The sequence below is a fragment of the Leptonotus elevatus genome, chromosome 14 (assembly GCF_054856555.1).
Source record: "Leptonotus elevatus isolate MCC_2025b chromosome 14, RoL_Lele_1.0, whole genome shotgun sequence".
Lineage (NCBI taxonomy): Eukaryota > Metazoa > Chordata > Actinopteri > Syngnathiformes > Syngnathidae > Leptonotus > Leptonotus elevatus.
The window spans coordinates 20,028,227-20,044,563 of NC_141252.1; the positions used below are offsets into that span (position 1 = coordinate 20,028,227).

The 16,337-nt window shown below is 43.2% G+C and overlaps 1 protein-coding gene across 2 annotated transcripts; it reads left to right on the top strand.

Moving 5' to 3' along the window:
• Positions 1 to 3: 3 nt before the first annotated feature.
• Positions 4 to 13,418, top strand: LOC147163269 (protein YIPF5-like). 2 transcript variants are annotated; one of them, XM_086095150.1, is made up of 6 exons: positions 4 to 96; positions 529 to 634; positions 3,821 to 3,966; positions 12,511 to 12,656; positions 12,732 to 12,913; positions 13,164 to 13,418. In XM_086095150.1, exons 3-6 carry the CDS (start codon positions 3,861 to 3,863, stop codon positions 13,324 to 13,326), a joined length of 597 nt encoding a protein of 198 aa, XP_085951276.1. In that variant the 5' UTR covers positions 4 to 96; positions 529 to 634; positions 3,821 to 3,860; the 3' UTR covers positions 13,327 to 13,418. The 2 variants fall into 2 exon arrangements, with proteins under 2 accessions (XP_085951276.1, XP_085951275.1); XM_086095149.1 differs by lacking the exon at positions 4 to 96 and having other exon boundaries at positions 396 to 634.
• Positions 13,419 to 16,337: the final 2,919 nt, after the last annotated feature.

Here is a 16,337-nt window from a genome sequence, read left to right on the forward strand (position 1 = left end):
AAAGTCAAAGCTGCGCAATTGGCGCACCGCGACGCCACAACAGCATCTTAACTTCATGCAATAAGTCTGATGTCTGATGGCGAATATTTAACTGGTGTAAATGCAGTTTTCCATAATTGCAATAATGAAACTGTTATGAACGTTTAAGGTTTTGTCAAATGGATAACTGAGTAGTGACTGGAGATTTTATTGATGTTTACGTCAAAGTTAAGGAGTTCACGAATAAAACCTACATCAATTTGGGATAATGTATATTGAGATAATGTGTTTAATTATTAGATTACATATTATCGTGTAATGCATAATGCATGGATGACTATGACAGAGCTAATCAGATGTTTGCTGATGTTTTAAACCTAAAAATGGTTAGATCACATTAAATCAAAAGAAACAGCAATACATCTAATGTAATTTACCTCCTTGAGATATAACTATGTATTTCAGTATTATCATGTTGAAAACACAAGGCAGGACAAGGACAGTTGTGCAAATCCATAAATAGCAAGATATTAATAGCTTGCTTTGCAGGAAACCTCACACTACAGTTGATTCCTCAATGCCGCCACACAACTAGTGAAGTAACAGAGAAGTGGCCTTCTACCTTGTTACTGCTGTATGCTGCAAAAACAGAAAGGTGAGTTTTTTTCTGAAAGGTTGTTTTTAGAATGTACATTTAAGATTCAGCATATTTATTTCATTTGTCATACCATATGAGCAGCAAAAACAGAATCGTAGCAATGAAATTATCCCTAGAGAATCCTCCCTAAACTTACGCTATTGATCTTAAGTAAACCCCCCCACACACAAATCTATCAATCAATCTATCTATCTATCTATCTATCTATCTATCTATCTATCTATCTATCTATCTATCTATCTATCTATCTATCTATCTATCTATCTATCTATCTATCTATCTATCTATCTATCTATCTATCTATCTATCTATCTATCTATCTATCAATTTCACTTTGTGTATATGGGCCCTATTTTCATGCCCAGTGCAACTCAAGCGTAAAGTGCAGTCTAAAAGTATGCATGTGTGGAGTTTTATTTCTTTTAGTGTATTCATAGACACGGGCAGGTACAAATGGGCTTTGTTTCTTGAAACTGAGATGACATTTTCAAAACTGCAAGTTCATTTGGCCAAACAGACTTACATTTGTGCACAACCATCAGTTCATTAGCAAAAGCACATATCTATCCCAAAACTGCTCACACATGCTTCACTCCAAGTTCCTTTCCCAAACAAAGAGTCAGTACTGTCACAACTGCAAAGATCCTTCTCAATTGCTTTGGCTCATCTGCATTCACTTAGTGCTTTTGCCAAAAGTAACTTGGATGATTTTGCACAACATCATGGATCATCTGCAAAAGCTCATATCTCTCCCAAAACAGCTTACCTATGTGTCAAAATCAAATTTCTATGTCATACAAGTAGTCAGTGCCCCCAAAATGCATCGTCCCTTTGGCATTCTGTGAGCACTGCAGGTCAAAATCATTAGATGTTTTGTCACAACAGCAGAGGTGCCGCCAACAAAATACAATTATATATAAAACTGAAGGGGGGGGGGGGGATACTTTTACAAGAGCAGTTTTCAAAGTTTGTGGTTTAACATACTCCACTCACAGTCAAGGAAATTGCAACACTTTTTATTGACACAAAGTTACTTACACATTAGAGTGTAACAAAAAAAAGTGTAAGCCGAAATCTGTATATTCATGAAAAACTAATAACTAAAATTATACCTAGTGCACAGCGTAAAAGAAGAACCAACTACTGTAACACTTTCACTACACAGTAAATTCTGTCGAGTAAAATTGAGTCTATTTAGAGAGGGACCAAATAGACTCAGTTTTAGAGTAATATTTACACTTGGAAGAGTGTAAAATAAAAATGTGAAAAATAAATAAGTAAAAGTCACTCATGGGTTGAGGAACAAACGACCTTCAGCTTTGGAGGCAGCCAATCGACGCCCTGAGCAACAGAGCTCCTGCTGTTTGTTACTGTACTAAGTATATCGCTCGTGTCAGCTGGAATCTTCATAACTCCGAAACCAAAAACATCTTGGAACTAAGCAAACAGTAGAAGTGACGTAGCTTAGGTGGTATTGCAGCCGTCCCAACCTGAAGTTCCTCAACCCTTCAGTGACTTTTATTTTTTTGGTAAATTCTTTATTTTACTCTCTTCCAAGTGTAAATATTACTCTAAACCTGTTATGATTGGTGTCCTGTCTGACTTGTAAGGTTTTGTTTGCACCTGTACTCTTCATCCTGTTCCCTTGTGTCATCCAGTCATTTCCCCCAGCCACTTGTGTCTTGTCCAGGTGTCTCTCGTTGTCTTGTCAGTTGGCTTGTATTTAGTTCCCTGGTTTTGTGCAGTCTTGTTTGGATCATTGTCGCTGTCACCACTGGTGTTTTGTTGTTACTTTGATTTTTGGTCTTCTCAAATCTTTGTTGGTTTTGTTCACCCAGTACCCCTGGTCGTGTTTTTGTTAAATAAAGCGTTTTCAGTATGACATGCATCCCGTGGTTCTCCTGCCTCCCTGCATTTGGTCCTCCAACCCCACCGTGACAGAATGATCCAACCAGAAACTGACCCAGCAGAGCAAGAGGCAAGAACCAGTTTCTGTTCCGACGGCGCACGTCCTGTGGCCGCCTCCAGTTCCCGTTCCGGCGGCGCACGTGCTGCGCCCGCCACCCGTGCTGCGCCCCCGCCACCCGTTCCAGTTTCCGGCGGCGCACGTGCTGCGCCTGCCACCCCGTTCCAGTTTCCGGCGGCGCACGTGCTGCGCCCGCCACCCGTTCCAGTTTCCGGCCGCGCACGTGCTGCGCCCGCCACCCGTTCCAGTTTCCGGCGGCGCACGTGATGCGTCCGCCACCCGTTCCAGTGTCCGGCAGCCCCTGACCTCTTCGTCTGTGCCCTTTTCCTGGTCCCACTGCCATGTTTGACTTTTGTTTGGGACGTCTGGGATCCATCCCTTGAGGGGGGAGTACTGTTATGATTGGTGTCCTGTCTGACTTGTACGGTTTTGTTTGCACCTGTACTCGTCATCCTGTTCCCTTGTGTCATCCAATCATCTCTCCCCACTTGTGTCTTGTCCAGGTGTCATTGGATGATTGTCGCTGTCACCACTGGTGTTTTGTTGTTACTTAGATTTTTGGTCTTCTCAGATCTTTGTTGGTTTTGTTCAACCAGTACCCCTGGTAGTGTTTTTGTTATATAAAGCGTTTTCAGTAGAGATGGGACAATGAAGCCTTGTGAAGCTTTTGAGGCTTTCGGCTGATTGATTTGGAAAAAGAGTCGAAGTTTCAAAGCCCCATAAGATAGATCGTACCGGTGACATCTGGTGGTCAGCTGGAGTCATAGCAGCTATAATCTTCAAAGTGATTCGCCTGATTGATTTATATTCCAACATAACACCAGTACATTCAGTCTTACATTTGTGTCTGTCTAATGATCATCAGGTACACATGGAAGTGTTGCAATATTTTGACACTGTACCAGTACTATGGTTCAATGTGATGTCCTGTTACTCATTCGATTTTTATAAACATGATTTGGATATGACACAAGTGCGCTGTGAAGCCAGATGACAAGTATTTCAACATCAGTCTTTGGGAGATGTGACTGAGGGTCTTGGAGAAGCGCTTATAGCAACTCGGTGGAAAATACTTGGGTCAAGCCTGTATCTTCTACACACTATTTAAAAATAATGCATAATTGGAAACTTTAAATGCATCATTGTGGGAGTACTTTTGTTGGAAATATTCATGAGTGTTATAGGATTTTAATGTTGCACTTGTGTTTCTTTTTCAGTGGAACAGGGTTATCATTACTATATGTTGTGGATCCTACGATGGAGCAGCAATACAATGAGCAATTCTACCAACCTACACAACCTCCTGGAACTGCCCATAACGTAAGGCCTGATTCTTCTGAAGAGGAGCTCCCCCTTCTTGAAGGTAAAAACTGAATTTTTTGGAGTTGATTGATTGAACATATAAGCATTAGACATAAAAAAGCAAGAATTTAAAGAAAGAAAATGACCATCAATAGTTGTCACAATTCAGCACAGTTTACATGTTCAAAGGGAAAAGGAAGAAGCACAAGAAATTATCTAGTCCTTTATTATCTGGATTTGTTGGGGTCTGGATGTTTCTTGGGCTGGGGAGGAGTTCTGGTGGGGGGTGTCTGGTCGGTGCTGGATTTCACCTTCCTTGGTTTTCTTCGGTCCCCTCGGGTCTCCTGGTGTTCGATTTAGGTGAACGGTATGAGATTTTTTTTCTAATAGGTTTTCTGGTGAGCTAACAAATACACACACGCACGCACGCACGCACGCACGCACGCACGCACATACACATACTCACCCACACACACAAAAAAATATATATATATGTATGTATGTATGTATATATATATGTATATATGTATGTATATGTGTGTATATATATATATATATTAAAAAAAAAAAAAAAAAAAAAAAAAAAAAGGAGCAATGATGATGACATTTCCGAATGAACAATACTGAGCTCTTAAAGAGAAAAAAAAAAAATCTAGTCCTACCCCTTATTACCCATGTCAATACACTAGTCGGTTATTCATTTTCAATATGGAATGTCAACTTTCTGGCAGGGAAGGAGCCCGAGCTGGTGTGCAAGGCCGAGAAGTTCCGACTAGATATAGTCGGACTCGCCTCTACACACAGTTTGGGTTCTGGTACCAATCCTCTCGAGAGGGGATGGACTCTCTTCCACTCTGGAGTTGCCTGCGGTGAGAGGCACAGAGCAGGTGTGGGCATATTTATTGCCCCCTGGCTAGGTGCCTGTACGTTGGGGTTTACCCTGGTGGACGAGAGGGTAACCTCTGTCTGCCTTCGGGTGGGGAAACAGGTCCTGACAGTTGTTTGTGCTTATGCACCGAACAGCAGCTCAGAGTACCCACCCTTTCTGGAGTCCTTGGAGGATGTGCTGGAGAGCGCTCCCTCTGGGGACTCCCTTGTTCTGCTGGGGGACTTTAACGCTCACGTGGGCAATGACAGTGAGACCCGGAAGGGCGTGATTGGGAGGAAGCCCCCCCCCGATCAGAACCCGAGTGGTGTTTTGTTATTGGACTTCTGTGCTCGCCACAGACTGTCTATAACAAACACCATGTTCAAACACAAGAGTGTCCATATGTGCACTTGGCACCAGGACACCCTAGGCCGCAGTTCGATGATCGACTTTGTAGTCGGATCCATTGCGGCCGCATGTGTTGGACACTCGGGTGAGGAGAGGGGTGGAGCTGTGAACTGATCACCACCTGGTGGTGTGTTGGCTCCGATGGCGGGGTGAGATGCTGGTCCGACCTGGCAGACCCAAATGGTCTGAGGGTCTGCTGGGAACGTCTAGCAGAATCCCCTGTCAGAAAGAGTTTCAACACCCACCTCTGGCAGAACTTCTCCTTTGTCCCGAGGGAGGCAGGGGACATTGAGTCCGAGTGGACCGTTTTCCACGCCTCCATTGTTGAGGCGGCTGATCGGAGCTGTGGCCGTAAGGTGGTTGGTGCCTGTCGTGACGGCAATCCTCTAACCTGCTGGTTCTGACACCAGCGGTAAGGGATGTCGCCAAGCTGAAGAAGGAGTCCTATTGGGCCTTTTTGGCCTGTGGGACTCTGGAGGCAGCTGACGGGTACTGGCTGGCCAAACGGAATGCAGCTTTTGTGGTCGCTGAGGCAAAAACTCGGACATGGGAGGATTTCAGTGAGGCCATGGAAAATGACTTGCGAAAGGCTTCGAAGAAATTCTGGTCCACCATCCGTCTCAGAAGAGGAAAGCCGTGTGCCATTAACACTGTGTTTAGTGGAGATGGGGTGCTGCTGACCTCGACTCGGGATGTCATTAATCAGTGGGAAGAATGCTTCGAAGACCTCCTCAATTCCACCGACACGTCTTCCTTTGAGGAAGCAGGTTCTGGGGACTCCTCGGTGGTAAGGCCCCGGGAGTGGATGAGATCCGCCCGGAGTTCCTAAAGGCTTTGGATGTTGTGGGGCTGTTTTGGTTGACACGCCTCTGCAACATCGCGTGGACATCGGGGACAGTGCCTCTGTAATGGCAGACCGGGGTGGTGGTCCCCCTTTTTAAGAAGAGGGACCAAAGGGTGTGTTCCAACTATAGAGGGGTCTCCCTGCTAAGGTCTATTCAGGGGTGCTGGAGAGGAGGGTCCGTCGGGAAGTCGAAGCTCGGAATCAGGAGCAGCAGTGTGGTTTTCGTCCCAGCCGTGGAACAGTGGACCAGCTCTACACCCTCGGCAGGGTCCTCAAGGATGCATGGGAGTTCGCCCAACCAGTCCACATGTGCTTTGTGGACTTGAAGAAGGCGTTTGACCGCGTCCCTCTGGGAGTCCTGTGGGGGGTGCTTCGGGAGTACGGGGTACCGAGCCCTCTGATACGGGCTGTTCGGTCCCTGTACGACCGATGTCAGAGTTTGGTCTGCATTGCCGGCAGTTAGTCTAATTCGTTTCCAGTGAAAGTCACGATTTGGTTTATAACTTCTATGGACAGAATTACCAGGCGCAGCCGAGGCGTTGAGGGGGTCCGGTTTGATGGCCTCAACATTGCATCTCTGCTTTTTGCAGATGATGTGGTGCTGTTGGCTTCTTCAAGGCGTGATCTCCAACTCTCGCTGGAGCGGTTCGCAGCCGAGTGTGAAGCAGTTGGGATGAAAATCAGCACTACCAAATCCTAGACCACTATCCTCAGTCAGAAAAGGTTGGAGTGCCCTCTCCGGGTCGGGATGAGATCCTGCCTCAAGTGGAGGAGTTCAAGTATCGGGTCTTGTTCACGAGTGAGGGTAGGTTGGAGCGGGAGATCGACAGGCGGATCGGTGCAGCGTCTGCAGTGATGCGGACTCTGTATAGGTCCGTTGTGGTAAAGAAGGAGCTGAGCCAAAAGGCAAGCTCTCGATTTACCAGTCGATCTACGTTCCTACCCTCACCTATGGTCACGAGATGTGGGTCGTGACCAAAAGAACAAGATCCCGGATACAAGCAGCCAAAATGAGTTTCCTCCACAGGGTATCCGGGCTCTCCCTTAGAGATAGGGTGAGAAGCTCGGTCATCTGAGAGAGACTCAGTGTCGAGCCGCTACTCCTCTGCGTTGAGAGGAACCCGTTGAGGTGGCTCGGGATCCTGGACCCCTCCCTGGAGAGGTGTTCCGGGCATGTCCCACCGACATGTCTCTCGGCTGGCATGGGAATGCCATTGGATCCCGTCGGAGGAGCTGGTTGAAGTTGCTGGGGAGAGGGAAGTCTGGGCCTCTTCTTCTGGGGGCCCTGTTAAAGCTGCTGCCACCGCGACCCGATCTCAGATAAGTGCTAGATGATGGATGGATGGATGGATGGATGGATGGATGGACTAACATAATGATTCAGCAATCACAATTAGTGTAATAAAAAATTTTTTTGTTTGTTTGTTTTACCAAGGTACTGTATAACAAAATACGGGACAGGAATCTGTCATGATAAAACAGAAAATGGCAAACTTATCCAACTCATCATGCAGAAAGAAACTCAAATTCAAAAGACAAAAATCTGAAACTGAAAAAAAAACAAGACTTTGCAAATCAATATTATTTATCAATTTAAAAAAAAGAACTTTTGCTAAGCAAACCAGAAATATACTTAAGTCACTGGTTAATCAAAAATAAACAAGGTTTTTAAAATCAAAACCGAATGTCAGCTGCAAATTTTAACAAACACCTGGAATTCACACCTTACGGTACAAGCAGTTTTCTACCAGTTACTTTGTAAAAAGTAACTGGTAGAAAACTACTGATTATGTGATTTTAAAAGTAGCTAGTTTAGATTAGAACTTAGAAGTTACTTTCTTAGTTATATTCAACAAATGCAGAAAACCCACTTATAAAAATGACAACTGGTTTTGCCAATACTTTACTGGAAGTCCAATTTTAACAGCAATGTTTATGGAATATTTATGAAAAATAAAATAAAAACAGTACTTAACATAAGTACTTCCATCCATCCATTTTCTTAACAGCTGATCCTCAATTGTTTATTTATTAATTTTTTAAATACACACAATATATTATTATTAGATGTGTCAAAATTAGTGCATTAATTTTGAGTTAATTTCAAATTCCTTTTATGCCACAATTTTTTTAACGCGCGATTAATGACCACCCCTTACTTGGAAAGCCACGTCCACATCAAAATGTAACAGTAATACATTAATTTAATAAATAATTAAATTAATAAATAATGCATATATTTGTGGAGACTGGGGTCAAGTTGGATTTTACAATTTAAAAAATGTGTACAATTTCATGTTAAAGATTGCTCTTAATATGAACAGAAAAATGCACTGAGCTGTCAACGTGTTACAAATGCAATTATGCCATTTAGTGGCAGAAAAATTACCAACACTAATCAAAATCAAACTTTACAGTACATCTTTATCATTTTAACTAAATTTTATGGATTTTGTGAAATTACTGTATCACTGACTAAAAGATGCAGCCATATTTCTATTAGTTTAATGTTTTTCCTTACTTATGTTAATAAGAGTATGAAAACTTGGAAAAAATTTTTTTTACTGTACATTTTATTGTACCTTTAAAACATATGTAAAATTTGCGATTAATCGTGAGTTAACAATTGAAGTCATGCGATTAATTACGATTAAAAAATGTAATCGCCTGACACCCCTAATTATCTTTTGTCAAGGGGTAAAGTTTGGTGGAGGACCCAAACGCAGGGAAGTAGGGCAAGGAGGCAGAGGTGATGGACAAAAAAAAGGAATTTAATTATTCAAACCAAAAGCAAACTCCAAATGTCAGTAAAACAAAACATGGGGAGGCCAACAAGGCAAAAAACTGGCAGCATGACGGAAGGAAAACGACAATGAACCGACACAGATAGAGGGGAGACAGGAGACTAAATATACACACACACACACACACACACACACACACACACACACACACACACACACACACACACACACACACACACACACACACACACACACACACACACACACACACGCTAATGACACAACAAGACACACCTGGGGCAAGACACAAGTGGCTGAGGGCACTGATTGGTTGACACGAGGAAGGGCAGGATTACTCTTAACAAGCCCAAGGGAGACACACAAGGAAAAACAGAACCCAAACATGACAGTACCACTCCCTCAAGGGACGGCTCCCAGACGTCCCTAAAACAAAAAAAAAGTCCAAAAACAGAGCGGGCGGAAGGGGGCACGAAAGCGGAAACCTGGCCCACCAGTCCGGGCCAGTCCGGAGGGCGTCCCGGACGCCAGACGAGGGGAGCCTGGTGGCGCCGGTCAGGAGGGCGTCCCGGACGCCACACTGGAGCAGGAGGCGACTGCGGCAGGGCATGCGCCGCCGGACGAGGATCAGAGGGCGGCCGCAGGGCGTGCACCGCCGGTCCATAATCATGGTCTTGAGACCGCCATGGCAGAGGCGAAGAGACTTGTGTTAGAAGAACATCTTTTTCTTCCACGTGTTCGTTGTTTTTCGGGTAGAGCGAATGCCGATTTTCTGAATACAGACTGGAGATCGGTGAACAGTTCCTTCGAAGGTTTTATTTTACAGAATATTCCGGTCACTTATGAATGACAGACAAATGGCTGCTTCTCATCACAAGTGCCCCGATTCAGAGGACTTACAACATTCTTATACTATCTTGAAGGGCGGTACCACCACCCCCTTTCCCCCAAGCCCCCCCCCCCCCTCCCCACCCACCAGCCCCCAGCTAAGACTTTTACAGACATCATTCAATACACATTAACAGATGGCCTTTTGATGTGGAAATATAGTAGGTCTCAGACCTGACGTCACCTTGCATAAGATAAGACTTACAAAGAAACCATACTAACACATTGACTTCAACCACAGACAAATGGTCCATTGTTGTGGAAATAGAGGGGGCCCTTCAGACATTCCGTCACCTGGAGACATCATTCAAACACTCACCAAGCTTTACTGAGGAAATTAAAACAGTTATGACTAAACTAAAACAGTTATAACTAAATCAAAACAGTTATAACTAAATTTGGGCAGAAGACCCTCAGCAATCCCCATTTCGGACTCAAAAGAGTCCGACACATAAAATAAACAAAATTTAAAAAGGTATTCATCGTTGCAGACGGCTGGCGCAACAATAAGCAAGGGTTGTGTGGAAAGATTGGACATTATCATTAGAATAAGAAGCAAAAGCACGCAACAATGAAACATCCCTTTAGCAGTGAGAGAAGGTTGTTTAGCAGATATGTGGCATTAAAGAACAATTTGATTCATTAAAAGATTTTGCAGTGGAATAAGCATATGTGTACCACATGTTGATAGTTAAGGGATGTCTCCCTTCCATGGGGTGCCAGGGAGTTTGTGGAGAATCAATACTTCGCTTAATACGATGTGTTGTTGTTACGTTCAAGGTTGTACTGAGGGGCTTCCAGAGATACCAGATTGGCATAAAAGTCAATATGAGAAAGAGTGTCGTGATGTAGCAGCAGATGGAGATGCGTTCCCACTTTGAAGCCATCTCGAGATGATGTTCTTGGGTTGAAGAAAAGAGCGCGTTGTCAGCTTCTTCAGGACCTTAGGGTAGACTACCTGGTCCCAGGATGAGTCACCAGGATTATTCTACCCGTATAACGTGAACTCAACCTTTGTTGAATGATGTCATCAAAAGGGGGCAGCTGACCAGTAGACGTGGTTTTCCGGTCGTCGTCAGGTGGTGGGATCACTGAGCCTGAGGCGGATCTGGCGGGTCGTGTAGACGAGATGTGGAACCACGTGTCCCCTTTTCCTGTGCAGGCGAACTGCAGAAGATGTCCTCTCCGTCACCTTGTGGGGTCCAGTCCACCTGGGCTCAGACCATTTTCTTTTAATCACTTTCAACCATACATATTCACAATCATTTATTTCTGAAGGAGCATCTGGTTGTTGTTTTTTGTTAGCTGGGAGTTAGTAAATGTTAGTTGTTTGAGTTCTGGAGGTCCTGGAACGTGCGTCTCTTCCAATGGAGCTGTTGGAGCCAGAAATGGTCTTTTGGTGTGACATTCAAACAGAACCCAGCCTTTGGCTGAGTTAAGTGACATTCGCATATTCATTAATGCAACAGGAAGAGCTTGTAGCCAATTCAAATTTGATGAGGCCAGTGCTTTAGCCAATTTTTCTTTAATATTTCTATTCATTTGCTCAACCTGTCCTTGGTATTGGGAATAATACACTGAACCAAATGTGTTTTAATCCCAATGCCTTTTCTACTGCTTGTAGATGTTTTTTTTTTAAATGGGTTCCATTGTCTGATCAAATTTTTCTAGGAAACCCATGTGATGATATGTAATGATTAATCAAATGTTTTACCACGATATTTGCTGTTTCAGATTTGCAGGGATATGCCTCTGGCCATCCTGAAAAGGAATCCACTATTACCAGCAAATGTCTGTATCCTGACACTGGTTTTATCATGTCAGTGAAATCCATCGAAACCACCTGAACCAAAACATGACATATGTATTATTTTCCATCCATCCATCTATTTACTACCGCTTATCCAGGGTCGTGTTGCGGGGGCAGCAGCTTTAGGAGGGAAACCCAGACTTCCCTCTCCCCAGCAACTTCAACCAGCATATCCGTCAGGACGCCAAAGCATTCCCAGGCCAGCCGAGAGACATAGCCTCTCCAACGTGTCCTGGGTTGTCCCCGGAGCCTCCCGCCGGTGGGAGATGCCCGGAACACCTCTCCATCCGAACAAAATGCCCGAGCCACCTCAACTGGCTCCTCTCAACGTGGAGGAGCAGCGGCTCGACCCTGAGTCCCTCCCGGATGACCGAGCTTCTCAGTCTATCTCTAAGGGAGAGCCCGGACACCCTGCGGAGGAAACTCATTTCGGCCGCATGCATCCGGGATCTTGTTCTTTCGGTTACCACCCACAGCTAGTGACCATAGGTGAGGGTAGGAACGTAGATCGACCAGTAAATCGAGAGCTTTGCCTTTCGGCTCAGCTCCTTCTTCACCACAACGGACCGATACAGAGTCTGCGTCACTGCAGACGCTGCACCGATCCGCCTATCGATCTCCCGCTCCAAACTGCCCTCACTCGTGAACAAGACCCCAAGATACTTGAACTCCCATCCTTTTCCAACTGAGGACCATGGTCTCGGATATTATTATTATTATTAATGATAATGACAGCCTTTCTGGATTTCACTGAATGACATTTAAAGGCAATTTATTTATGTTCGCACTTCAATTAGAGTTACAAAACACTTAAAAACACGTTGACTTGCTGTTTGTAAGCATGTGTAAATATAATTTAATGTATAGATTGTATAGACTGAAATCAACCTGGTGCATTGCTGAAACTCTAACAGATTATTATTATTATTTTGACAAATAAGAGGTCAGTTTGGCTGAAATGTTTATTTATTTATTTATTTTACAACAAATGATATACCAATAATGGCATGATCGTTTTTTTCCAGAACTTGGCATCAATTTTGATCACATCTGGCAGAAGACCATGACAGTGTTGAACCCTTTTAAACCTGCAGATGGCAGCATTATGAATGAGGCAGATTTGACTGGTCCTTTTTTGTTTTATGTTGCCTTGGGGATCACTTTAATGATGGTAAGTGTCACCAGTCCACATTTTGCCCACAGGCGTGTGCGATTTTTGCAAATTCCATTGCGCTCCCATTTGCAGGCAGGTAAAGCCCAATTTGGCTACATATACGGCATCAGTGCTACAGGCTGCATTGTGATGCACATCCTGCTGAGTCTGATGAGTTCTACGTCAGTGTCCTGCGGCTGTGTGGCCAGTGTCCTGGGCTACTGCCTTCTGCCCCTGCTTGTTCTAGCTGCATTTGCAGTAATCTATTCCTTGCAGTAAGTTTTCATTAGTTCCCTCTGAATCTATGAATACTATTTTCTGTCCTCCATTCCACACTTTCCACATTCTTCATTTGGGAAAATAGCACATTTGTTATACAAAGTAGAAATTAATACACTTCTATCATATGATATAAAGGGCATACATTTTGAAGTATTATTTCATATTTCAAGCGTCATACTTCTGACACATTACATAGATCATTGTTGTGATAAGTTGTTATGCTTTTTTTTTGTGTTTCCACAGAGGTATCATTGGCACCATTCTGGCTTTATTCGTAATTTGTTGGTGCAGTTTTTCAGCCTCCAAGATCTTCATCTGTACCCTGGCTATGGAGGGCCAGCAATTGTTGGTGGCTTATCCATGCACACTGTTTTATGGGCTCTTCGCTCTGCTCACTATTTTTTAAGAACCTGTTCTCTTACCTATTTGTCTACTTTTTAAGTTATTAGTCCCATGTTAGCAGTTTGTTCTTGGTTCTTTATAACTTCAAGCTCAAAAGTGTGTGTGTGTGTGTGGGGGGGGGGGGGGTCTTGTTGCTATGGCTGTTTGTATGGGCAAAGGATGATGTCGTGAACTGTATTTGTGAACTGTTATTTTTTAGAATGCAAAAAGCAGTTTGTTGACATCCTTATGCAGTATCGAAATCCTAAATCAGCCCATTTGCTCAATGTACTAGGGCCCTTCTATCCATTTTCTTAAATCCTCAAAAATCTAAAGATTGTAGGTAGCTGCAGGCCACATCCTGAACTGGTCGGCAGTCAGTCACAGGGTGGCCTATAGAAACAGAGATAATTAACACTAGTGTTGTGTCGTTCACGTATGCTTCATTAAAAAATAACTAATCTGTTCAGTGAACGTGAGTGAACGGATCACTTCCTGAAGTGATTCGTTCTTTTCTCAGTTCATTTGAGCTCAGCCACGCTCATGTTGTCAATCTTCGCGAACGACTAATCAGCAGCCAGTGTCAGACACGGGTGAACGTACTCCCATGCTATTGCCGTTAGCCTACGCGGATCAGCGAGTGAACGAGTCAGTGAGTGAACGTGTTGCCATTTCCGGTTCACAAACATATGAGTGAACGAGCCAGTGAGTGAACGTGTTGCCAATTCCGGTTTAGGAATGATTCAGTGAGTGAATGTACTTTTGTTTTTGATAGAAACACACTCATGACAACAAATATAGCAACATAATATTAACACTTTTTTTTTACGTCCGTGCCGGCGGGGGTGGGGGGTTGGCGGTGTGGTTGGGAGCGGTGCGTAGATGTCGATGAACGATTTTTTTTAATGAACTGATTCTAAAGATTCAGTTCACTTAAAAGAACTGTCATCAATAATTAACACTCAGGTTCACACTAACACTGAGTTGGAACTGAAATCACACTGTCTGCCTGAAGTCAGGCGAGTGGATCACTTCATCTGGGGTACGTGACCAACCTTTTGAAGCTAAAAGCTAATTATTGGGTACTGTTGAATTATTAACATTGTTTTTCAGTTTCAATTTATATTTTAGCCGTTTTGGATTTAGTTATAGCTGTGTAGCTCAATGAATAGAATTGTCTATTGTATTCTTATCTGTCTCTTTCGCCTGAGAAGAAAAGGGCAACAAGTTCTTTTCCATGTTATCTAGAAGGGAGTGTAGTCTAGTACCGGTCTCAGCCGGTCGAAGTGAGACAGGCTGATTTATTATTGTTTAGGTCTAATCTGATTTGTATTCCTGAGAACTTCTGCCTTTTTGTGAAGGGGAGGAGACTTTTCGTATTCACCCACTTTTCAATAAATAATGATGTGCAGGAGAAGGAGGGGCACACTTTTGAACAGAACACTGCTTGGGTGACTTCAATTGTGTGATCAGAAGCTTCTGACTAATTACCTTTGCAAAGGGACTTCTTCACCAGAATCTCACCATTCAGTTAATTGAACACGCAAAGAGTAGAATACAAATATTGTCTACTTTAACAAATGGCGACCCCGACGCTGAATTATAACAAATGGTGACCTCCGACGCTGAATTCTAACGGATGGTGGTATTTTGACGGCTTGCGAGCTGCGGCGTTCACGGACGGGCGGAACTTCTAGGCCTAAATAAATAAAGTACGGTAAGTGGAGACTTTTATCCACGTAGGGAGGTTCTGTCTGTTTGGGACCGCTGCAACTGGTTTTTCGTCTTCCAAATTGTCAAAATTTTTACATGAGGTCTGTGTGAACAAGTTGTAGTTTGATGTCGTTATAGAGTTGGGATTTTTCCTACGATATTGAACTGGACACGTCGTGAGGTGCTGCATTTAATATGTGACGTAAGTGCAGACCTAGAGAAAAAGCTTTTTTTTTATGCAGGATGAAGTAGTGATTTTTGTTGTTGTTTTGTTTTGTTTTCGTCTCGCTACGAAGAATCCTTAGACCATAATATATATTGAATAAAAGGGTTGCCGGATGACGTGAGAAGTCTTTCTTCCACTAAGGATCGCGAAGATTATGGTAAGCGCTCTGCTTTTTTAGCAGTTTGGCCGATTGGGGACTAATATCGATATTTGCTCATGACTCTTATTGAGAACGTCCATTTACACGTAATATGTTTTTTGGAAAAGCGCCTGTTTGAAATTGAACAGTATTGAGGGGTCCAGGTTGATTACAGCGATATTTGGATTTTGTGTCACTGTATTTGCAATCGAGAGATTACGTGAATTATTTTTATTTTTTGGCGCTCCTACTTTTGTAGTTTTGAGGTCAGGATTACCGTATGAATTCCTTTTGTTCTACGGTTTAATTCGATAGCGCGTGACGAGTTATTTTGAAAATGAGCGCCTTGCAAAAATTCTCAGCGGGATTGGATAACCGCTGTGTATAAATGAGAGGTCACGTGATTCTTATGTGTGTCTATTGTGTGGCCATCGGTGTTAACCTATTGAACTATTATACTAAAAGTGAGACGTCACTGTATTGATAAATATTAATACTACTTGCGTAGACTATAAATCGAAAGTAAAAAATAAAAAACTACAAAAAAAAAAATGGAGGGCGTTTTTGACCGGGATACAGAATGGTTTGACCTGAATGCGCTTCCGGTTCATAGCCGGAATTTGTGTTTGGCTTGGAGTAGCAGCCATGCGGAAATAAAAAAACGTCGATGAAAAATGAAAAAACAAACTATGGATCGATTGTATGAAAAGCTTTCGCTGGACAAAATGGTACGTCAGACTTTTGTATTTTCTTTGCTGGTAATGATGTAGTGGCTGAATTTGATGCTAAAATGACTCCAGCATTTGTGGAGCAGTTTACGGGTGATTTGTTCGAAGTTAACCCGTTTATTGAAATCACCGTACAAGACTGCGGTTTAAATGCCATAAGATTTGTAGACAACGAATTGATAGAATAAAACCGTTTATTATTTTATAATGACTAAAGAGTGTGTGCGTAT

Excerpts from the sequence above, each read along its gene's own strand:
- LOC147163269 (XM_086095150.1), top strand. The coding sequence starts at position 3,861 with ATGGAGCAGCAATACAATGAGCAATTCTACCAACCTACACAACCTCCT. Across the intron at positions 12,657-12,731 it reads TGGGGATCACTTTAATGATG|GCAGGTAAAGCCCAATTTGG; the intron begins GTAAGTGTCACC and ends TCCCATTTGCAG. Across the intron at positions 12,914-13,163 it reads GCAGTAATCTATTCCTTGCA|AGGTATCATTGGCACCATTC; the intron begins GTAAGTTTTCAT and ends GTGTTTCCACAG.